The 17,848-nt window shown below is 44.9% G+C and overlaps 1 protein-coding gene across 7 annotated transcripts in view; it reads right to left on the reverse strand.

Moving 5' to 3' along the window:
• The window catches only part of LOC147891045 (nuclear pore complex protein), a 111,584-nt gene that overhangs the window by 62,746 nt on the left and 30,990 nt on the right, over positions 1-17,848 (reverse strand). For all 7 annotated transcript variants that reach the window (XR_015542567.1, XR_015542566.1, XR_015542565.1 and 4 more), the window contains exon 5: positions 12,916-13,031. Coding sequence is in view for 4 of the 7 variants with exons in the window: in XM_087389215.1 (XP_087245341.1) it covers positions 12,916-13,031 (116 nt within the window). In the remaining 3 variants the exon portion in view is untranslated. The remainder of the gene's footprint in view (positions 1-12,915; positions 13,032-17,848) is intronic.

Genomic DNA, 17,848 nt, shown 5'->3' on the forward strand with positions numbered 1-17,848 from the left:
TCATCTGAGGCCAGTAGTATGTTGCACTGAGTAATCTATAAGTCTTGTTGATGCCTCGATGGGCAGCATAAGGAACTACATGATGCTCTTTTAACAAAAGACGTCAAACATCCTTGTCATGTGGTACACAGACGCGATCTTGATAATACAGAAGGTCGTCCATATAAGAATAGGATGAGAAAATCTTCTGTTCGGAAGTCGAAGGTTGATCTTTCGAAAGAACTTGTACTGCTGTGCCGAAGTCTTTATCATTGAAATACTTCCCTTTGAATGAATTCGGAACATCCACAGATAATGTAGAGATTACCATAGCTGATGCTAGAGTTAACTTGCTGAGAGCATCTGCAACTACATTGCGTAGTCCTGGAATGTACTCAATGGTCATGTGAAAGTTGGCCAGAAACTCAACCCAACGTGCTTGTCGAGCGTTCATGACTGGCTGAGTAAAGATATACTTTAAAGAGTGATGGTCTGTCTTGACCACCGAGTCGGCTCCCATGAGATAATGTTTCCAAGAGCGATAAGCATGTACAACGGCAAGAAACTCCTTATCATAAACCGGGTTTCGGGTTTGGATATCGGAATGTTTATGGCTGTCAAAAGCAATCACTCTGCCTTCTTGCATCAAGACTGCTCCTGTTGTGATGTTGGAAGCGTCGGTCATGACCTCAAATGGAAGGTTTGAGTCAGCAATAGCCATAACTGGTGTGGTAGTGAGTGCTTGCTTGAGTTGTTGGAAACTATACTCTGTTTCGGGAAACCACTGAAAAACTGCTGTGCTTTTCAATAATTTGGACATAGGAGCTGCGATTTCGGAAAATTGATAGACCTTTGTATGGTAGAAGTTTGCCAATCCGAGAAAAGAGTGGACATCATGAACATTCTTAGGAGTAGGTCAGTTTCGGATTACCTCGACCTTCTTGGGATCCACAGAGATGCCTTGAGCTGAAATAACATGTCCCAAATATTCGAGTTGGGTCTTGAAGAACTCACTCTTCTCAATGTAGATGTAGAGAGAATTTGCGCGGAGAACTTCAAAAACTTGGTGAAGATGTTGTTTGTGCTCATGTAGGAATCTGCTGAAAACGAGGATGTCATCAAGGTAAACGATGACGAACTTATCGAGGAAAGGCCTGAAGATGTCGTTCATTAGTGTCATGAATGTGGCCGGGGCATTGTTTAAGCCAAAAGGCATGACCAAACATTCATAGTGTCCATACTTTGTTCGAAAAGTTATCTTGTACTCATCACCTTCTCGTATACGACTTTGATGATAACCTGAACAAAGATCAATCTTTGAGAATTGTGTTGCGTCTAGAAGTTGATCGAAGAGGTCATCGATGCGAGGCAATGGATACTTGTTTTTTATAGTGAGCTTGTTGAGGGCTTGGTAGTCGATGCAGAGGCGCATTGACTTATTCTTTTTTTCCACAAGTAGTACAGGAGATCCGAAAGGGCTGCGACTGGGCCGAATGTGACCTTTGTCGAGGAGTTCGGTCACCTGTCTTTGAATTTCTTCATTTTGAGTGTAAGAAACCCGATAAGGAGGTTTCGACGGTGGATTACTGCCGGGAATAAGTTCGATTGGGTGATCCACCAGTCGTCGAGGTGGTAACTGCTTTGGCAATTCATGTGGAAAAATATCCAGGTAGGGCTGGAACAAAGGTTGGTTGAGGTATTCAGGAGGATCCTTTATTGGTGTCTCCTCTACTGTCGTAACCAACAGAAGTGAAGTCTTTACTTGGCGTTTACGAACCCACTTCTTTACTTGTAGGGCAGAGACAACTGGGGTTGAGGGAGAGTCCCTAGAACCAATTAGCTCAATAAGTTTTCCCTGGTGGACAAACTGGATAGTATGGCTGCGAAAACTGATTGATGAATCATAGTCGTAGAGCCACTGTTGTCCAAGTATGACATCATACCGGGAAAGAGGCATGATGTCGAAGTTCAACTTGTCCGTATAATGTTGGATGCGAAAAGACCAGTTTTTTATCTTGGTGTTGCACACGAAGGTGGTTCCATTTGCGAGTTCAATCTGATAGTCCATGAAACTAGGACTGGTGGTCAACCGAAGTTTATCGACCATAGAACTAGCTAGGAAGTTATGAGAGCAGCCACTACCGATGAGGATAGTGACCGTTGTTCCACGAATCGATCCTTGAACACAAAGTACTTGAGTGGCCAGGGAAGGTTCGGGGTTGCTGGCAAGGCTCAGGTGGATGGTATTTGCCATTCGAACAGCTTTGCCTTTCTTGTCTTGTGCTGGGGTAGCATCTTCTGTTTGGGAAGTGCTAGGTTCCATATTTGAATTTTGCTTTGGTCGCTAGGGACAATCTGTAAGAAATCCTAGATTTACTATATTTAGAACTGTGCTAAGGAACAGAAAAGAGATTGAGATAGCAGAGAGCAAAGGAATAATGATATTGCTTGAATGTCTGTAGGGTGGATGTGATTGTCATCCATACAATTTGGCCTCTCTTATATAGAGAGTGAAGAGTCACACATGAAAAGGTGTGTACTCCAAAGGGTATGTGCATGAAGAGGTGTGTACCCCTTGTGAAGGGTGTGACCCTTGATGAGAGGGTACATTACAATAGGAATGTCTCTTCATTAGAATGTCTCTTGTGAAGGGTTGTGCCTCATTAGGAAGTGTCCCGTCGAAAAGGCAAGTGTCCCGTCGAAAGGTCATACCCTTCCACAAGTGTCCATTCATTAAACCATCCATAAGTCTAGAAAGAGAAAGGAATACGTCACAGATCGTGACATCCCCTCCCACTCAAAAGAAGACCCTGGTGGAGATAATGAACCGATGTAGAAAATATCATGGTAGATTCTGAAAATACTGCTGTAATAGATCAGGATACTGCTGTAAATCTTCATCAGACTGCCAAGTAGCGTCGGAGTCGTCCAGATCTCGCCAAAGAACAAGGAATTCTGTGATAAGTCGATGTCGAGTCTCTCGCTGTCGATGGTCCAGAATACGCTCAGGAATAAGGAGAACATAATCGTCTTCGATTTCTGGGACATAATCACCTGCAAGAGGAACTGCTTCATCGCCTGGAATGTACGTCTTTAGCCAAGAAATATGAAATGTTGGATGGATTTTACCCCAGGATGGTGGTAATTCCAATTTATAACTTAAAGGTGAATTTTTCTTGACGATCCGGAAAGGTCCATAGTATCTTGGTCGCAACTTAGGAAACACAGACTTAACCGTCTTATAGCGATGTGGGGCTACAAATAATAGCACCATGTCACCAGTGTTAAATTCCAGGTGACGTCTATGTTTGTTGGCAGACCGTTGATACCGCTCTTGCGCTTTTCGCATATGATCCCTGACTTGCAGTAGAATGTCTTGCATTTCTTGAACCAATTGATCAGCTAGGGCCACGCGATGTTGAAGTACAGAATTTGTTGGTACAATCGGAGTGTGTCCATAAGCTGCTTGGAATGGAGTCATGCTGATGGCACTATGGAAAGAGTTATTATAAGCAAACTCGAGGAGTGGTAGATACTCTTCCCAGGCTGCGAGGCGTGACTGAACATAATGTCGAAGCATTTCTTCCAGAACTTGGTTGACTCTTTCAGTCTGTCCATCTGATTCTGGGTGGTAGGCTGAACTGAACAGTAGAGTTGTACCCAAAGATTTGAACAGGGAAATCCAAAAGTGACTGGTAAACTTAGGATCTCTGTCGGATATGATATTCTTGGGTAATCCATGGTGTCGGAAGATGTGTTGTATAAAGAGTTTGGCTATGTCCGGGGCCTGTGCACTGCTTTTGCAAGCAACAAAGTGTGCCATTTTGGACAAGCGATCAACAATTACCATAATCTGAGTGTTACCTCTAGAGGATCGTGGTAGTGTTGTAATGAAATCCATGGAAATACTTTCCCACCTTTCAGTTGGAACTGGAAGAGGCTGAAGAAGTCCTGTTGGAAGTCGTCGACTTGCTTTCATTTGTTGACATGATAGACAAGATGTAACCATGTTGATGACATCTCTTTTCATCTGAGGCCAGTAGTATGTTGCACTGAGTAACCGATAAGTCTTATTGATGCCTGGATGGGCAGCATAAGGAACTACATGATGCTCTTTTAACAAAAGACGTCGAACATCCTTGTCATGTGGTACATAGACGCGATCTTGATAATACAGAAGGTCGTCCGTATAAGAATAGGATGAGAAAATCTTTTCTTCGGAAGTCGAAGGTTGATCTTTGGAAAGAACCTGTACTGCGGTGCCGAAGTCTTTATCATTGAAATACTTTCCTTTGAATGAATTCGGAACATCCACAGATAATGTAGAGATTACCATGGCTGATGCTAGAGGTAACCTGCTGAGAGCATCTGCAACTACATTGCGTAGTCCTGGTATGTACTCAATGGTCATGTGAAAGTTGGCCAAAAACTCAACCCAGCGTGCTTGTCGAGCGTTCATGACTGGCTGAGTAAAGATGTACTTGAGAGAGTGATGGTCTGTCTTGACCACAGAGTCGGCACCCATGAGATAATGTTTCCAAGAGCGATAAGCATGTACAACAGCAAGAAACTCCTTATCATAGACCGGATATCGGGTTTGGATATCAAAATGTTTATGGCTGTCAAAAGCAATCACTCTGCCTTCTTGCATCAAGACTGCTCCTGTAGCGATGTCGGAAGCGTCGGTCATGACCTCAAATGGGAGATTTGGGTCAGCAATAGCCATAACTGGTGTGGTAGTGAGTGCTTGCTTGAGTTGTTGGAAACTATACTCTGTTTCGGGAAGCCACTGAAAAATTGCTGTGCTTTTCAATAATTCGGACATAGGAGCTGCGATTTCGGAAAACTGATAGACCTTTGTATGGTAGAAGTTTGCCAATCCGAGAAAAGAGCGGACATCATGAACATTCTTAGGAGTAGGCCAGTTTCGGATTACCTCGACCTTCTTGGGATCCACAGAGATACCTTGAGCTGAAATAACATGTCCCAAATATTCGAGTTGGGTCTTGAAGAACTCACTCTTCTCAATGTTGATGTAGAGAGAATTTGCGCGGAGGACTTCAAAAACTTGGTGAAGATGTTGTTTGTGCTCATGTAGGGATCTGCTGAAAATGAGGATGTCATCGAGGTAAACGATGACGAACTTATCGAGGAAAGGCCTGAAGATGTCGTTCATTAATGTCATGAATGTGGCCGGGGCATTGTTTAACCCAAAAGGCATGACCAAACATTCATAGTGTCCATACTTTGTTCGAAAAGCTGTCTTGTATTCATCGCCTTCTCGTATACGAATTTGATGATAACCTGAACGAAGATCAATCTTGGAGAAGTGTGTTGCATGTAGAAGTTGATCGAAAAGGTCATCAATGCGAGGCAATGGATACTTGTTTTTGATAGTGAGCTTGTTGAGGGCTCGGTAGTCGATGCAGAGGCGCATAGACTTGTTCTTTTTTTCCACAAGTAATACAGGAGATCCGAAAGGGCTGCGACTGGGCCGAATGTGACCTTTGTCGAGTAGCTCGGTGACCTGTCTTTGGATTTCTGCATTTTGAGTGTGAGAAACCCCATAAGGAGGCTTCGACGGTGGATTACTGCCGGGAATAAGTTCGATTGGGTGATCCACTGGTCGTCGAGGTGGTAACTGCTTTGGCAATTCCTGTGGAAAAAGATCCAGGTAAGGCTGGAAAAAAGGTTGGTTGAGGTATTCAGGAGGATCCTTTGTTGGTGTCTCCTCTACTGCCGTAACCAACAGAAGTGAAGTCTTTGCTTGGCGTTTACGAACCCACTTCTTTACTTGTAGGGCAGAGGCAACTGGGGTTGAAGGAGAATCCCTAGAACCAGTTAGCTCAATAAGTTTTCCCTGGTGGACAAACTGGATAGTATGGCTGCGAAAACTGATTGATGGATCATAGTCGTAGAGCCATTGTTGTCCGAGTATGACATCGTACCGAGAAAGAGGCATAATGTCGAAGTTTAACTTGTCCGTATAATGTTGGATGCGAAAAGACAAGTTTTTAATCCTGGTGTTGCACAAGAAAGTTGTTCCATTTGCGAGTTCAATCTGATAGTCCATGAGGCTAGGACTGGTGGTCAACCGAAGTTTATCGACCACAGAACTGGCTAGGAAATTATGAGAACAGCCACTATCGATGAGGATGGTGACCGTTGTTCCACGAATCGATCCTTGAACACAAAGTACTTGAGTGGCCAGGGAAGGTTCGGGGTTGCTGGCCAGGCTCAGGTGGATGGTATTCGCCATTCGAACAGCTTTGCCTTTCTTGTCTTGTGCTGAGGTAGCATCTTCTTTTGGGGAAGTGCTAGGTTCCATATTAGAATTTTGCTTTGGTCGCTTGGGACAATCAAACCATCTATGGTCGCCTGTACAGATGGTACAAAGTCCTTTTGAGCTGGAGTTATTCTTCTTGTCAGTGGCCGCACCTTTATGTTGGGGCTGTCGGTAATGACTTTGTGAAGAAGAAGAAACACGATCCTTGGGGGACTGCTTCTGTTGGAATCCAGCAAATGATTTCTGAGGCTCCTGGGGATCTTGAGACTGTCGCTGACCTTGATTACCGAAGTTTTTGCGAAACCTGGTATTATCTTGAGGGCGAGCACCTTTGGCCATAGGAGAGTTCTGTGTGCGAGTAGCACTCTGCTTCCCTATGTTGAGGAAATCTGTAATGCGCTCCGCGTAAGCAATAGCGCCATCTGTGGTGGTGATATTGGCTTTAAGAACATCAATGCGTAACGAGGGTTGTAGGCCTGAGATGAAAGCATGAAGGCGATCATCCTCAGTTAAACCATCAATCTCTAGCACCAATGTGGTGAACTGAGAGATATAAGAAGACAGGGAACCCGTTTGCTCCAACTGTCGAAGTTTTGATCGTGCTTGGAAGTCCGCATTGGCAGGTACAAACTGCTTACGGAGCACGTGTTCAAAACGTTCCCAAGTTAACACACTTTTTCCATCCTTTAAGCGTCTTTGCCACCATAGAAATGCTGTATCCTTTAGGAGGGAGGCTGCCAAGGCGATCTTTTTGCCTTCCGTGAGGTCAACAGTGTCAAAATACATGCGCATTTTAGCGAGCCATTGGTCAACAGTTCGGCGATTACGTTGACCAGTGTAGGCTTCCGGAAGTTTGACGTCAAGTCGCTTTGTTTTGGAAGCTTGAAGTAATCGGTAGAGAGTACGCAGTTCAGTATTTTCTACCTCGGGGGGGAAAGAATCCGCATCGTCGTCGGGTTGCGTCACGTTGTCCTCTGTATGTGCTGGACTTCGAGAATCTTGGAGTTGTTGAACTTTTTGAACCAGGTCGGAGATGCTGTCCTGAAGCTGAGATATTTGAAGTTGCAATAGAGATTCACTTTGGGTGTTGCCTTCAGGGGTCTTTTTGGGACTTGATTCTTTAATCTCGGGAGAGGCTTCACGCGAGCGGTGCGACATGTCGGAAATCCCTGTGAGAGAGGCGCGAACTTGCGCTCTAGTTTGTACCATCCCTCAAAGAGGATTCGGGCTGTTCCCTGAGGTTGCTCATATTGGAGGGGGCAGGCGAGGCAGGATGGAACCACCCGTGGAAATCTGGTAAGGGAGGTCCTGTCGGAGGTAACACTGGAGATTCTGAAAAAGGTGTTACTGCTCGTGATAAGACAGGGGTAGGTAGCAGAGTCCACGGATCTGAAAAAGGGTAAGGAGCTGCTGTCGGAAGAGGAGGATATCCAGGAGAGGGAGTGCCTTCAGGATGTAAATACTGACTGGGAGAAGGTACACCCTGTAGAGGAGGATATCGGGGAGCTGAAGGAGGTGGAGAGTACCCTGGGGATGCCGAAGGTGAAGGGTAGAACTCTCTCCAAAAATGAACAGCAAACTCCTGAGGAATATCGTGTTCCGGATATCTTCGTGTCTCGTGGAACACAACCTGTACTGTGCTGAGGAAATAATGTAATTGAGGTGCCTCACGCAGAAGGTAGAGGATGTGATCCAAGTCACTCGGAGGGCACGTGACACAGAAGACCCAAGATGCAAAGGCTCCAAAATGGGCTGGCTGTGCAATTTGAACACGATATTGTGTAGTAGCTGATGTCCTTGAATGGCCGGGTGAATTACCAGGGGTTTCCATGCTTTAATGTGGATTCTTTCATTTGCTGTAATTTGTTAAAAAGAATCCTTAAAAGCAGATTGGAAAGACTCCACCTGGCAATACTTTAATCTGCCAAATGATTGCGTAGAAGAAGGCTGCAAATCGTTGTCCGGAGGTCCATGTCGCAGTGTTTTACGAGGAGTGCTCGAGGCTGGTCTGGTCCGGGCTGTCAACGGGCTTTCTTCATTGCGAGAATTGGCAACTGGTGCTGAATTGGCAGGGTATTAATGGCGAAACAAGGAGAGGCAGCAGCCTGTCAGGAAATCGGGTATCCAGGGCTGCAATGGCAAGGCCAGGGCTGCAAGTAGCGAGGGGGGCTGTCAGGAATCAGGGACTGGCAGCGCCGGGAACCGGGACTTGGCAGTGCAGGCTGATGAAAGCAGTGCTGACCGTACGGCTGTACGGTACAGGCTGTACGGAAGTACCGTACAGACTGTACGGTCGAAATTTCGCAGGCTGGTGGCGAGTAATGGCGCAGGGCTGCGGCAGTACGGCACAGGGCTGCGGGTGGTACGGCGCAGGGCTGGTGCAGGGGTGCGCAGGAAGATCCGTACTGTGCAGGGCTGGCCACGCAGGAAAGTACGGAACGATGGCGCAGGCTGCGGTGAGTTCGTCAGGCTGTACGGACAGCGCAGGGCAGTGGTACGGACTGTTGCGCAGGGCTGTACGGATTGTGCGGAAGGGCTGCCATGGCTTGCGCAGGCTGCGGGAGGTTCATACGGCCGTTGTTTTGTGTTTTGTTTTGGCTGGAAGGTACGCCCTTTCGTTGGGCTGCCTAAAGGTTATTTGCCCCAAATTAATTTGGGGGTTAAGTTAACCCTAGGGTAGTTAGGGTAACCTAGGGTTAGGGGATGGGTTTAATTTTTTATCCCTTTTTACCCCTCTAGGTTCCCTTTTGTAGGTACTTGGGCCTAGGAGGTGTGCCTATTCGAAGGGGTGTGACCCTTGAAATAGGTGCACCTGTTCATGAGGGGATATGTCCCTATTGTTAAAAGGGGTGCGACCCTGCATGAATAGGTATGTCCCTTTGTCCACGATGGGGTATGTCCCATGAGTGAGGAGTCGAGACTCGTCACCAAAAGGTGTGTCCCATGGTGGAAAAGGCGCGTCCCTTGATTTTGGGACAGCCCAAGCACCTTAAAGGACACGATTTTGGTCGTGTCCATTCACATCAACTTGTGATGTGAGGGAGATGGAGAGGCCAGGATGACTTTAGGCGTTTAAAAATTTTACGCTCATCCTCTCCATCTCTTCCATGCACTATGTGCACGGATGTCCTTCTAGCGGCAAAAATGTATCAGATCAGCACTAGAAGGTGAGGGGCATTTCCTACAGGCAGGAGCGAATTTTGCTCTGATACCACTGTAAGAAATCCTAGATTTACTATATTTAGAACTGTGCTAAGGAACAGAAAAGAGATTGAGATAGCAGAGAGCAAAGGAATAATGATATTGCTTGAATGTCTGTAGGGTGGATGTGATTGTCATCCATACAATTTGGCCTCTCTTATATAGAGAGTGAAGAGTCACACATGAAAAGGTGTGTACTCCAAAGGGTATGTGCATGAAGAGGTGTGTACCCCTTGTGAAGGGTGTGACCCTTGATGAGAGGGTACATTACAATAGGAATGTCTCTTCATTAGAATGTCTCTTGTGAAGGGTTGTGCCTCATTAGGAAGTGTCCCGTCGAAAAGGCAAGTGTCCCGTCGAAAGGTCATACCCTTCCACAAGTGTCCATTCATTAAACCATCCATAAGTCTAGAAAGAGAAAGGAATACGTCACAGATCGTGACACAATCGAACCATCTATGGTCGCCTATACAGATGGTACAAAGTCATTTTGTGCTGGAGTTGTTCTTTTTATCAGTGGCCACACCTTTATGTTGGGGATGACGGTGATGACTTTGTGAAGAAGAAGAGGCTCGATCCTTGGAGGGGTGCTTCTGTTGGAATCCAGCATACGATTTCTGAGACTTGTGGTGATCTGGAGACTATCGCTGACCTTGATTGCCCGAGTTTTTTCTAAACCTGGGGTTATCTTGAGGGCGAGCACCTTTAGCCATAGTAGAGTTCTGTGTTCGATTAGCACTCTGCTTCCCTGTGTTTTGGAAATCTGTAATGCGCTGTGCGTAAGCAATAGCGCCAGCTGTGGTGGTGATGTTTGCTTTGAGGACATCAATGCGTAACGAGGGATTTAGGCCTGAGATGAAAGCATGAAGGCGATCATCCTCAGTTAAACCATCAATCTCCAGCACCAATGTGGTGAACTGAGAGATGTACAACTGTCGGAGTTTTGAACGTGCTTGGAAGTCCGCATTGGCAGGTATGAACTGCTTACGGAGCACGTGTTCAAAACGTTCCCAGGTTAATACACTTTTGCCGTCCTTTAAGCGTCTTTACCACCATAGGAAAGCTGTATCCTTAAGGAGGGAGGCTGCCAAGGCAATCTTTTTGCCTTCAGTGAGGTCAACAGTATCAAAGTACATGCACAATTTTGCGAGCCATTGGTTAACTATTCGGCGATTTCGTTGACCAGTGTAGGCTTCCGAAGTTTAATGTCAAGTCTTTTAGTTTTGGAAGCTTGGAGTAAACGGTAGAGGGCAGCAATCCACTGTCGAAACCTCCTTATCGGGTTTCTTACACTCAAAATGAAGACATCCAAAGACACGTGACCGAACTCCTCGACAAAGGTCACATTCGGCCCAGTCGCAGCCCTTTCGGATCTCCTGTACTACTTGTGGGCAAAAAGAATAAGTCAATGCGTCTCTGCATCGACTACCGAGCCCTCAACAAGCTCACTATAAAAAACAAGTATCCATTGCCTCGCATCGATGACCTCTTCGATCAACTTCTACAGGCAACACAATTCTCAAAGATTGATCTTCGTTCAGGTTATCATCAAATTCGCATACGAGAAAGTGATGAGTACAAGACAGCTTTTCGAACAAAGTATGGACACTATGAATGTTTGGTCATGCCTTTTGGATTAAACAATGCCCGGCCACATTCATGACACTAATGAACGACATCTTCAGGCCTTTCCTCGATAAGTTTGTCATCGTTTAACTCGATGACATCCTCGTTTTCAGCAGATCCCTACATGAGCACAAACAACATCTTCACTAAGTTTTTGAAGTTCTCCACGCAAATTCTCTCTAGATCAGGTGATTATGTCCCAGAAATCCAAGACGATTATGTTCTCCTTATTCCTAAGCGTATTCGGGACCATCGACAACGAGAGACTCGACATCGACTTATCACGGAATTCCTTGTTCTTTGGCGAGATCTTGAACATAATCCTAGATTTACTATACGTATGGAAATCCTAGATTTCTTAAACATTCCGGATCTGTGACGTATTCCTTTCTCTATATCTAGACTTATGGATGGTTTGATGAATGGACACTTGTGGAAGGGTATGCCCTTTTGACAAGACACTTTCTATAAGGCACAACCCTTCACAAGAGACATTCTATTCAAGAGACACTCCTATTGTAATATACCCTCTCATCAAGGGTTACACCCTTCACAAGGGGTACACACCTCTTCATGCACATACACTTTGGAGTACACACCTTTTCATGTGTGACTCTTCACTCTCTATATAAGAGAGACCCAATTGTATGGATGACACACTACAGATACACTACAGACACTCAAGCAATACAATTATTCCTTGTTCTCTGCTATTTCAGTCTCCTTTCTGTTCCTTAGCACATTTCTAAATATAGTAAATCTAGGATTTCTTACAGTGGTATCACAGCAAATTTCGCTCCTGCCCTGTAGGAAATGCCCCCCACCTTCTAGCGCCTATCTGATACATTTCTTTCCGCTAGAAGGATATCCGTGCACATTGTGCATGGAAGAGATGGAGAGAATCAGCGTAAAAATTTTTAGCGCCAACCCTGCCTAAAGTCATCAATGGCCTCTCCATCTCCCACACATCACGAGTTGATGTAAATGGACACGACTTTTCATGTGCTTGGGCTATCCCAAAACCAAGGGACGCACCTTTTCCACCATCGGACACACCTTTTGATGAAGAGTTTTGACTCCTCACCCAAGGGACACACCCCATCATGGAAAAAAGGACACACCTCTTCGTGTGGGGACACCCCTTTTAAAAACAGGGTCACACCCCTTCATGAAAAGGTACACCTATTCCAAGGGTCACACCCCTTAGAATAGGCACACCTTTTGGCACCAAGCACCTTATATAAAAGGGTACCTAGAGGGGCTAAAAAGGAAAACCCAGCCCCATACCTTAGGTCTTATATAACACGCCCATTGGTCCTCTCACTTGGAAGGGTGGCACATGGACATGCCCTGCCACCTCAACCTTGTGCCCTTAGCACACAATATTCTATACTACTAGTGCCACATAAACACACACTTACTTTTACTAATAACATTTCCCTACACTAAGCCTTCATACTGATATTTGGGACTTCCAAGACATTATAATGCTACTTTGCATAGAGTATTGTGCTTACCTCCTACAAAGCAATCTAAGATAAGCCTTCATACTGATATTTGGGACTGCCAAGACATTATAATGCTAATAAGCATCCATATGGATTCATCTTACATATCATCTTTTAACTATTTAATCACAATCTGTAAATAATAATATTTCATTGAAGTGACGTTTCCAAACCTGTGAAGATGATGAGTAAATTTGACTTCGCATCTATCTACTCGCATAAAAGACATGAGATGATTGTGTACACTCCAACATGTCTATTGCACTGACTTAGTATAGCTATTGTTATTTTTACTTCAATAAAAGGTTCATGTACCTTGTCCAAAGAGATGCCACATAAGTGCCCATGTCGCAGATTCTCCATGCAACATTTGAGCTTTTTGCCTCATTAAACGGTCCTCTATTGCCCTATGCCTTTCAGTGGCTTCTTCTCTGCATCATAGAAACATGACAAACCTTCGAGCTCAAAGAAATAAGAAGGATGACAATATGCTCATATTGCCACGTAGGCAATTCAAGGAAGCATTAAACCCACCAGCATGAGAAGCCAGGCAACATTATCTTTTGGATCAAATAATAGAGCTGAATTCAGACTCGAGGAAGAATAAAATTAGCAATGGCATCAGTATGCTTTTAAGCTAACATTATCTACAATGTATTTTCGTAACTCAATCGTTGAAATTACAAAAGATAGACATAAATAAGATTACAAAAAGTGAGCATCTGCATGCATTTCTTGCCTAAGAAGGGTCAAGAAGGCAATCAAAAGAAGCTTGAAACCCACAAGAATCTTAATTAAGGCAAGAATAACTTCAGTACAATTAACAAAGGTAGACCCAGATAAGACATCAAACAAAAAAGTACATAGTGAGCAATGAGATTCATTTTAAGGGACAATTGTGTAAAAGGAAAATAATCTAGTTTATAATTAAACAGTAATGCTCACAAAATAAAAACTTACATACAGTGAACAGCATTTCCTTAACTTCTTGAAAGAATACACCATGGAAGTAGAAACCTTGATAACATAACAAATTAAAAAGACAGAATGGATTGCTTGCACACTACTTTGTTGGAATCGGAGTCCTAGTGTGTGTGGTCCTAGTGTGCGTGGTCCTAGAGTCCTAGGAGTGTCCTATAGTTGTGTGAGTGTGAAGAGTCTTGAGGCCACTTGTGCCACCTCATGTGGTAGGTGTGATTCCTCCCCTAGATTATAGGATCTAGATTCTCTTGTGTGTGACCTCATCTATGAGGTGTCTGTGTGGGAAGATAAGGCTTGCCCAGCCTATAAATGAGGCCATGTACTTGCTACGATTCTACCAACTATCAACATCAGCTATTGTGCCTCAGCTTTTGTCTCCAATCATGTGATGAGTGTCTCTCACCCTCTCCCCATTTTCAACAAATGGTATCAGAGCCTCGTTTCCTACTCCTCCTTCCCGAGCCTCTCCTATGGAGACCTGCTCATCATATTCGTGGAGCTGCTGTCAAAGACCTGCGCCATACACAAAGAGGACGGCGTGACGACATGAACTAAAGAAAGAGCCAGCCATGTTCCTTCCTGACTCTCCCTTGTTGAAGTGCGCTCACTCTCTCCTCTTTCTGCCCTATATCTTCCCTGATGCTGCACCATTCTGCCCGCCATTTCCTCCTCATTCTGCTCACCACCTTCCTTCTCTTTTTGCTCGTCATCTGCTCGCACAACAGGCCTGATTTGTTGCTCCTACGCGTGCCATATAGCCTCTGATGCTGCTGCCCGTACACCTCCTGCTTGCCTGCCGTTCGTACTGATGGGCCATACTGTCACAACTGCTGCATGAAGGAGCTGATCTATATCGACATGTGCTACTGATACTCACGCTGGATGTTGCGCCCCTTTATCTCTAGTTCCTGCCCAACATATCCTTTGAAGTTGCATCGCTTATCTGCAGCTGTTCATTGCGTATCTCTTGGGCTGATCTCCTGAGTAAAAATTTGCAAGCTGGAGTCTAGATTCTGATCTAATGACGTTCCTCTTTCTCTATTTAGAGCTACGCTGTTGATCTTCTTCGTTCGCCTCTCCACATGAGCTCCTACCCAAGCCTCATCATCGACTGCTCTTTAGCCTCAGCATTAGTGTACAAGAGCCCGTATCAGCCCAGACCTATGCCTCTCCATTGACCAGCAAACAAGCCGTACAGCCGTACGGACTGTACGGACCGTTGCGCCGTACAAACAGGCCTACTGTCCGTACAGCCGGCCTTGAAATATGCGCTATATTCTGCCTACTCTCATGCTCACACTTTTCCAGCCCCTTTCTGAGCCCAAAACCCTAAATTGCGATTTTGAAGATTTTTGCCCCATTTTGGGTGAATTTGTTGGGGCTTTTATGGTCTGAAGCTTCCCTAGTATTGCTAGAACACTATGCTCTAGGAAATTTTGAAAAGCCCCAATTTTCTGCAAACCCTAATTTTGCAGCAACCCTAACCCTAAAATTTAGGGCTTTTCTGTTCTGTGTCTTCCTTTGGCATAATTGAAGCTTCTACCATGTAAAATTTGGGCCTTTTTTGAAATCTGAGTAAACATTGTAAGGGATTTAGACACTGGCTGTAATAACAACTAAGACCTTCCCACCAATGGATAGCATAAAAAACTCCTCGTTCATCAAGAAATTCTCAGGGAGCAATTTCCCAACTTGGCAGACAAAACTCCAGCTTCTTCTTGAAAGGGAGTGAAGGGGGAAGAAGAGCAAGAGAGTGAGAGTGAGAGAGAGAGACACTCAAGTGCGGGTGTGAAAAAAATGATGAGCCACACCACAAACTCACTTGTGTTTTATTAGGATTAGGTTTACCCTATGACTGTCTTAAGACAGTCATAGGTGTCCTATCTTTTAATGAAGGGTTGGCAATGTGCCTTTACCCCAACAACCTCCCACCTAAAGGCCAATGTGCCTAAAGGGGAGAAAAGAATAAAAATTACAGCAATATACAGTTACTGTATACAAGACCATAAAGTAAGAATGGTCTCATCCTAATCCCATGATGTGGCGGCAATGTGCAAACCGCTCTGTAGGCAAGCTCTTAGTGAGCAAATCTGCAGGATTATCATCAGTATGCACTTTCACAAGCTCAAGTCGCTTGTCTTCCAGTACCTCCCTGATGAAATGATATTTCACTTCTATGTGCTTGGTCTTCTGATGAAAGACCGGATTCTTTGCCAACATGATAGCACTCTGACTATCACAATGCAAAACTGGCATATCTCCTGTAATGCCCAAATCTCCCACCAGCCGAGTAAGCCATATTGCTTCCTTGCAGGCCTCAGTGGCTGCAACATATTCAGCTTCTGTGGTTGACAGTGCAACGCATTTCTGCAACCGAGACACCCATGATATAGCACCTCCTGCAAATGTGAAAATATAACCGGTAGTAGACTTCCGGTTATCTACATTCCCTGCATAGTCTGAATCTGTAAAACCATGCACCAATGCATCTTGCCTACCATAGCATATGCACAAGTCTTTGGTACCCTTGAGATACCTCAAGACACCTTTCACTGCTTCCCAATGCCGCTTGCCTAGATTTGCCATATACCTGCTGATGACTCCCACCGCAAAAGCAATATCCGGACGAGTGGCAACCATGGCATACATCAAAGATCCAACTGCAGATGCATACGGAACCTTGGCCATTTCAGCCTTATTATCATCTGATCTGGGGCTGTCCTTACTGCTGAGTTTTAAATGTGGAGGCAACGGGGTACTAATGGACTTCCCCCCCTCCATTTTAAACCTCTGCAGTACTTTGTCAATGTACTCTTTCTGTGACAGAAACAAAAGTCCCTTGGACCTGTCACGAGTAATACGCATGCCAAGAATATGATTTGCATCACCCAAGTCTTTCATGTCAAAAGACTTATGCAGTTGTTTCTTCAAAGCACTAATCTCATGCTGAGATTTACTGGCGATAAGCATGTCATCCACATATAGAATGAGTAGCATCAAACTGCCATCCTTTGCCCGTTTGGTGTACAAGCAGTGATCGGTCTCACACCTATGATACCCTTGGGACTGCATGAAGGCATCAAACTTCTTGTACCATTCTCTTGGTGCCTGCTTGAGTCCATACAAGCTCCTTTTGAGCTTACACACAAGCTGCTCTTTCCCTTTAACAGCATATCCCTCTGGCTGACTCATATAGATCTCATCATGGAGATCTCCGTGAAGAAAAGCTGTCTTCACATCCATCTGACATAAATCCATGTCGTCATGAGCAACAAGAGCTAACACTGTTCTCAAAGTAGTCATCTTGACTACAGGGGAAAAAATATCATCAAAGTCAATGCCCTTCTCCTGCTTAAATCCCTTGGCAACCAATCTGGCCTTATACCTCGGTAAAGCATTTGAATCCACTTTGACTTTGTAAACCCACTTGCATGGCAAAACTTTTCTGCCTACAGGGAGTCCATTTCTGATTGCATGGCTTTCTCCCACTTCTTTTTCTCTGTTCTTCCCATAGCTTCCTTGAAGCTGGAAGGCTCACCACAATCTGTCAGCATGATAAAATCAGCCACATTATTGGCTCCTGGAACAAACCTGGCAGGAGGCCGTTGTACACGGGTGCTCCTCCTAACAAAATGTTCCGGATTAGGCTGCTGTCCAGCCTGTTCTTCATGCATGACGGGTGGCTGTACCACCATATCTGGCTGTGCTACAGCTCCATCTGCTGGCATATCCAGTGGTGCATCATTGGCAAAATTATCTGGCTGATTTTCAGCCTGTATACCGTCTTGAACAGGGTTATCTGCAGCAGGCTGCTGCTGCATATAAATGGGCATTCTTTGCTGTCCAACATCATCATAAATAACCCTCCTGTATTCCACAGGTTGCACGGGTTCCTTGTGTACACTATCCTCTTTAAAGATGACATCATTGCTGCGTATAATCTTCCGTTTAACGGGATCCCATAACCTGTACCCCATTTCACCTTCGTCACCATAACCCATAAAGATGCATCTGATAGACTTTGGATCCAGTTTGGTGCGTAGTTCTTTGCGTACATGAGCAAAGCACTCGCAGCCAAATACACGTAAGTGCTTATATGAGGGTGGCTTGCCAGACCACACCTCCTCTGGCACTTTCAACTCCAAAGCCTTGTTTGGCGACCTGTTAATAATGTGAACTGCTGTTTCCACGGCTTCTGCCCAAAAGCCATGGGGTAATGCAGCATAAGACAACATACATCGAACCTTTTCCTGAATAGTTCGATTCA

Source organism: Dipteris shenzhenensis, chromosome 18 (assembly GCF_047967505.1).
Source record: "Dipteris shenzhenensis isolate YYH24624 ecotype China chromosome 18, Dip_SZ_1.0, whole genome shotgun sequence".
NCBI lineage: Eukaryota > Viridiplantae > Streptophyta > Polypodiopsida > Gleicheniales > Dipteridaceae > Dipteris > Dipteris shenzhenensis.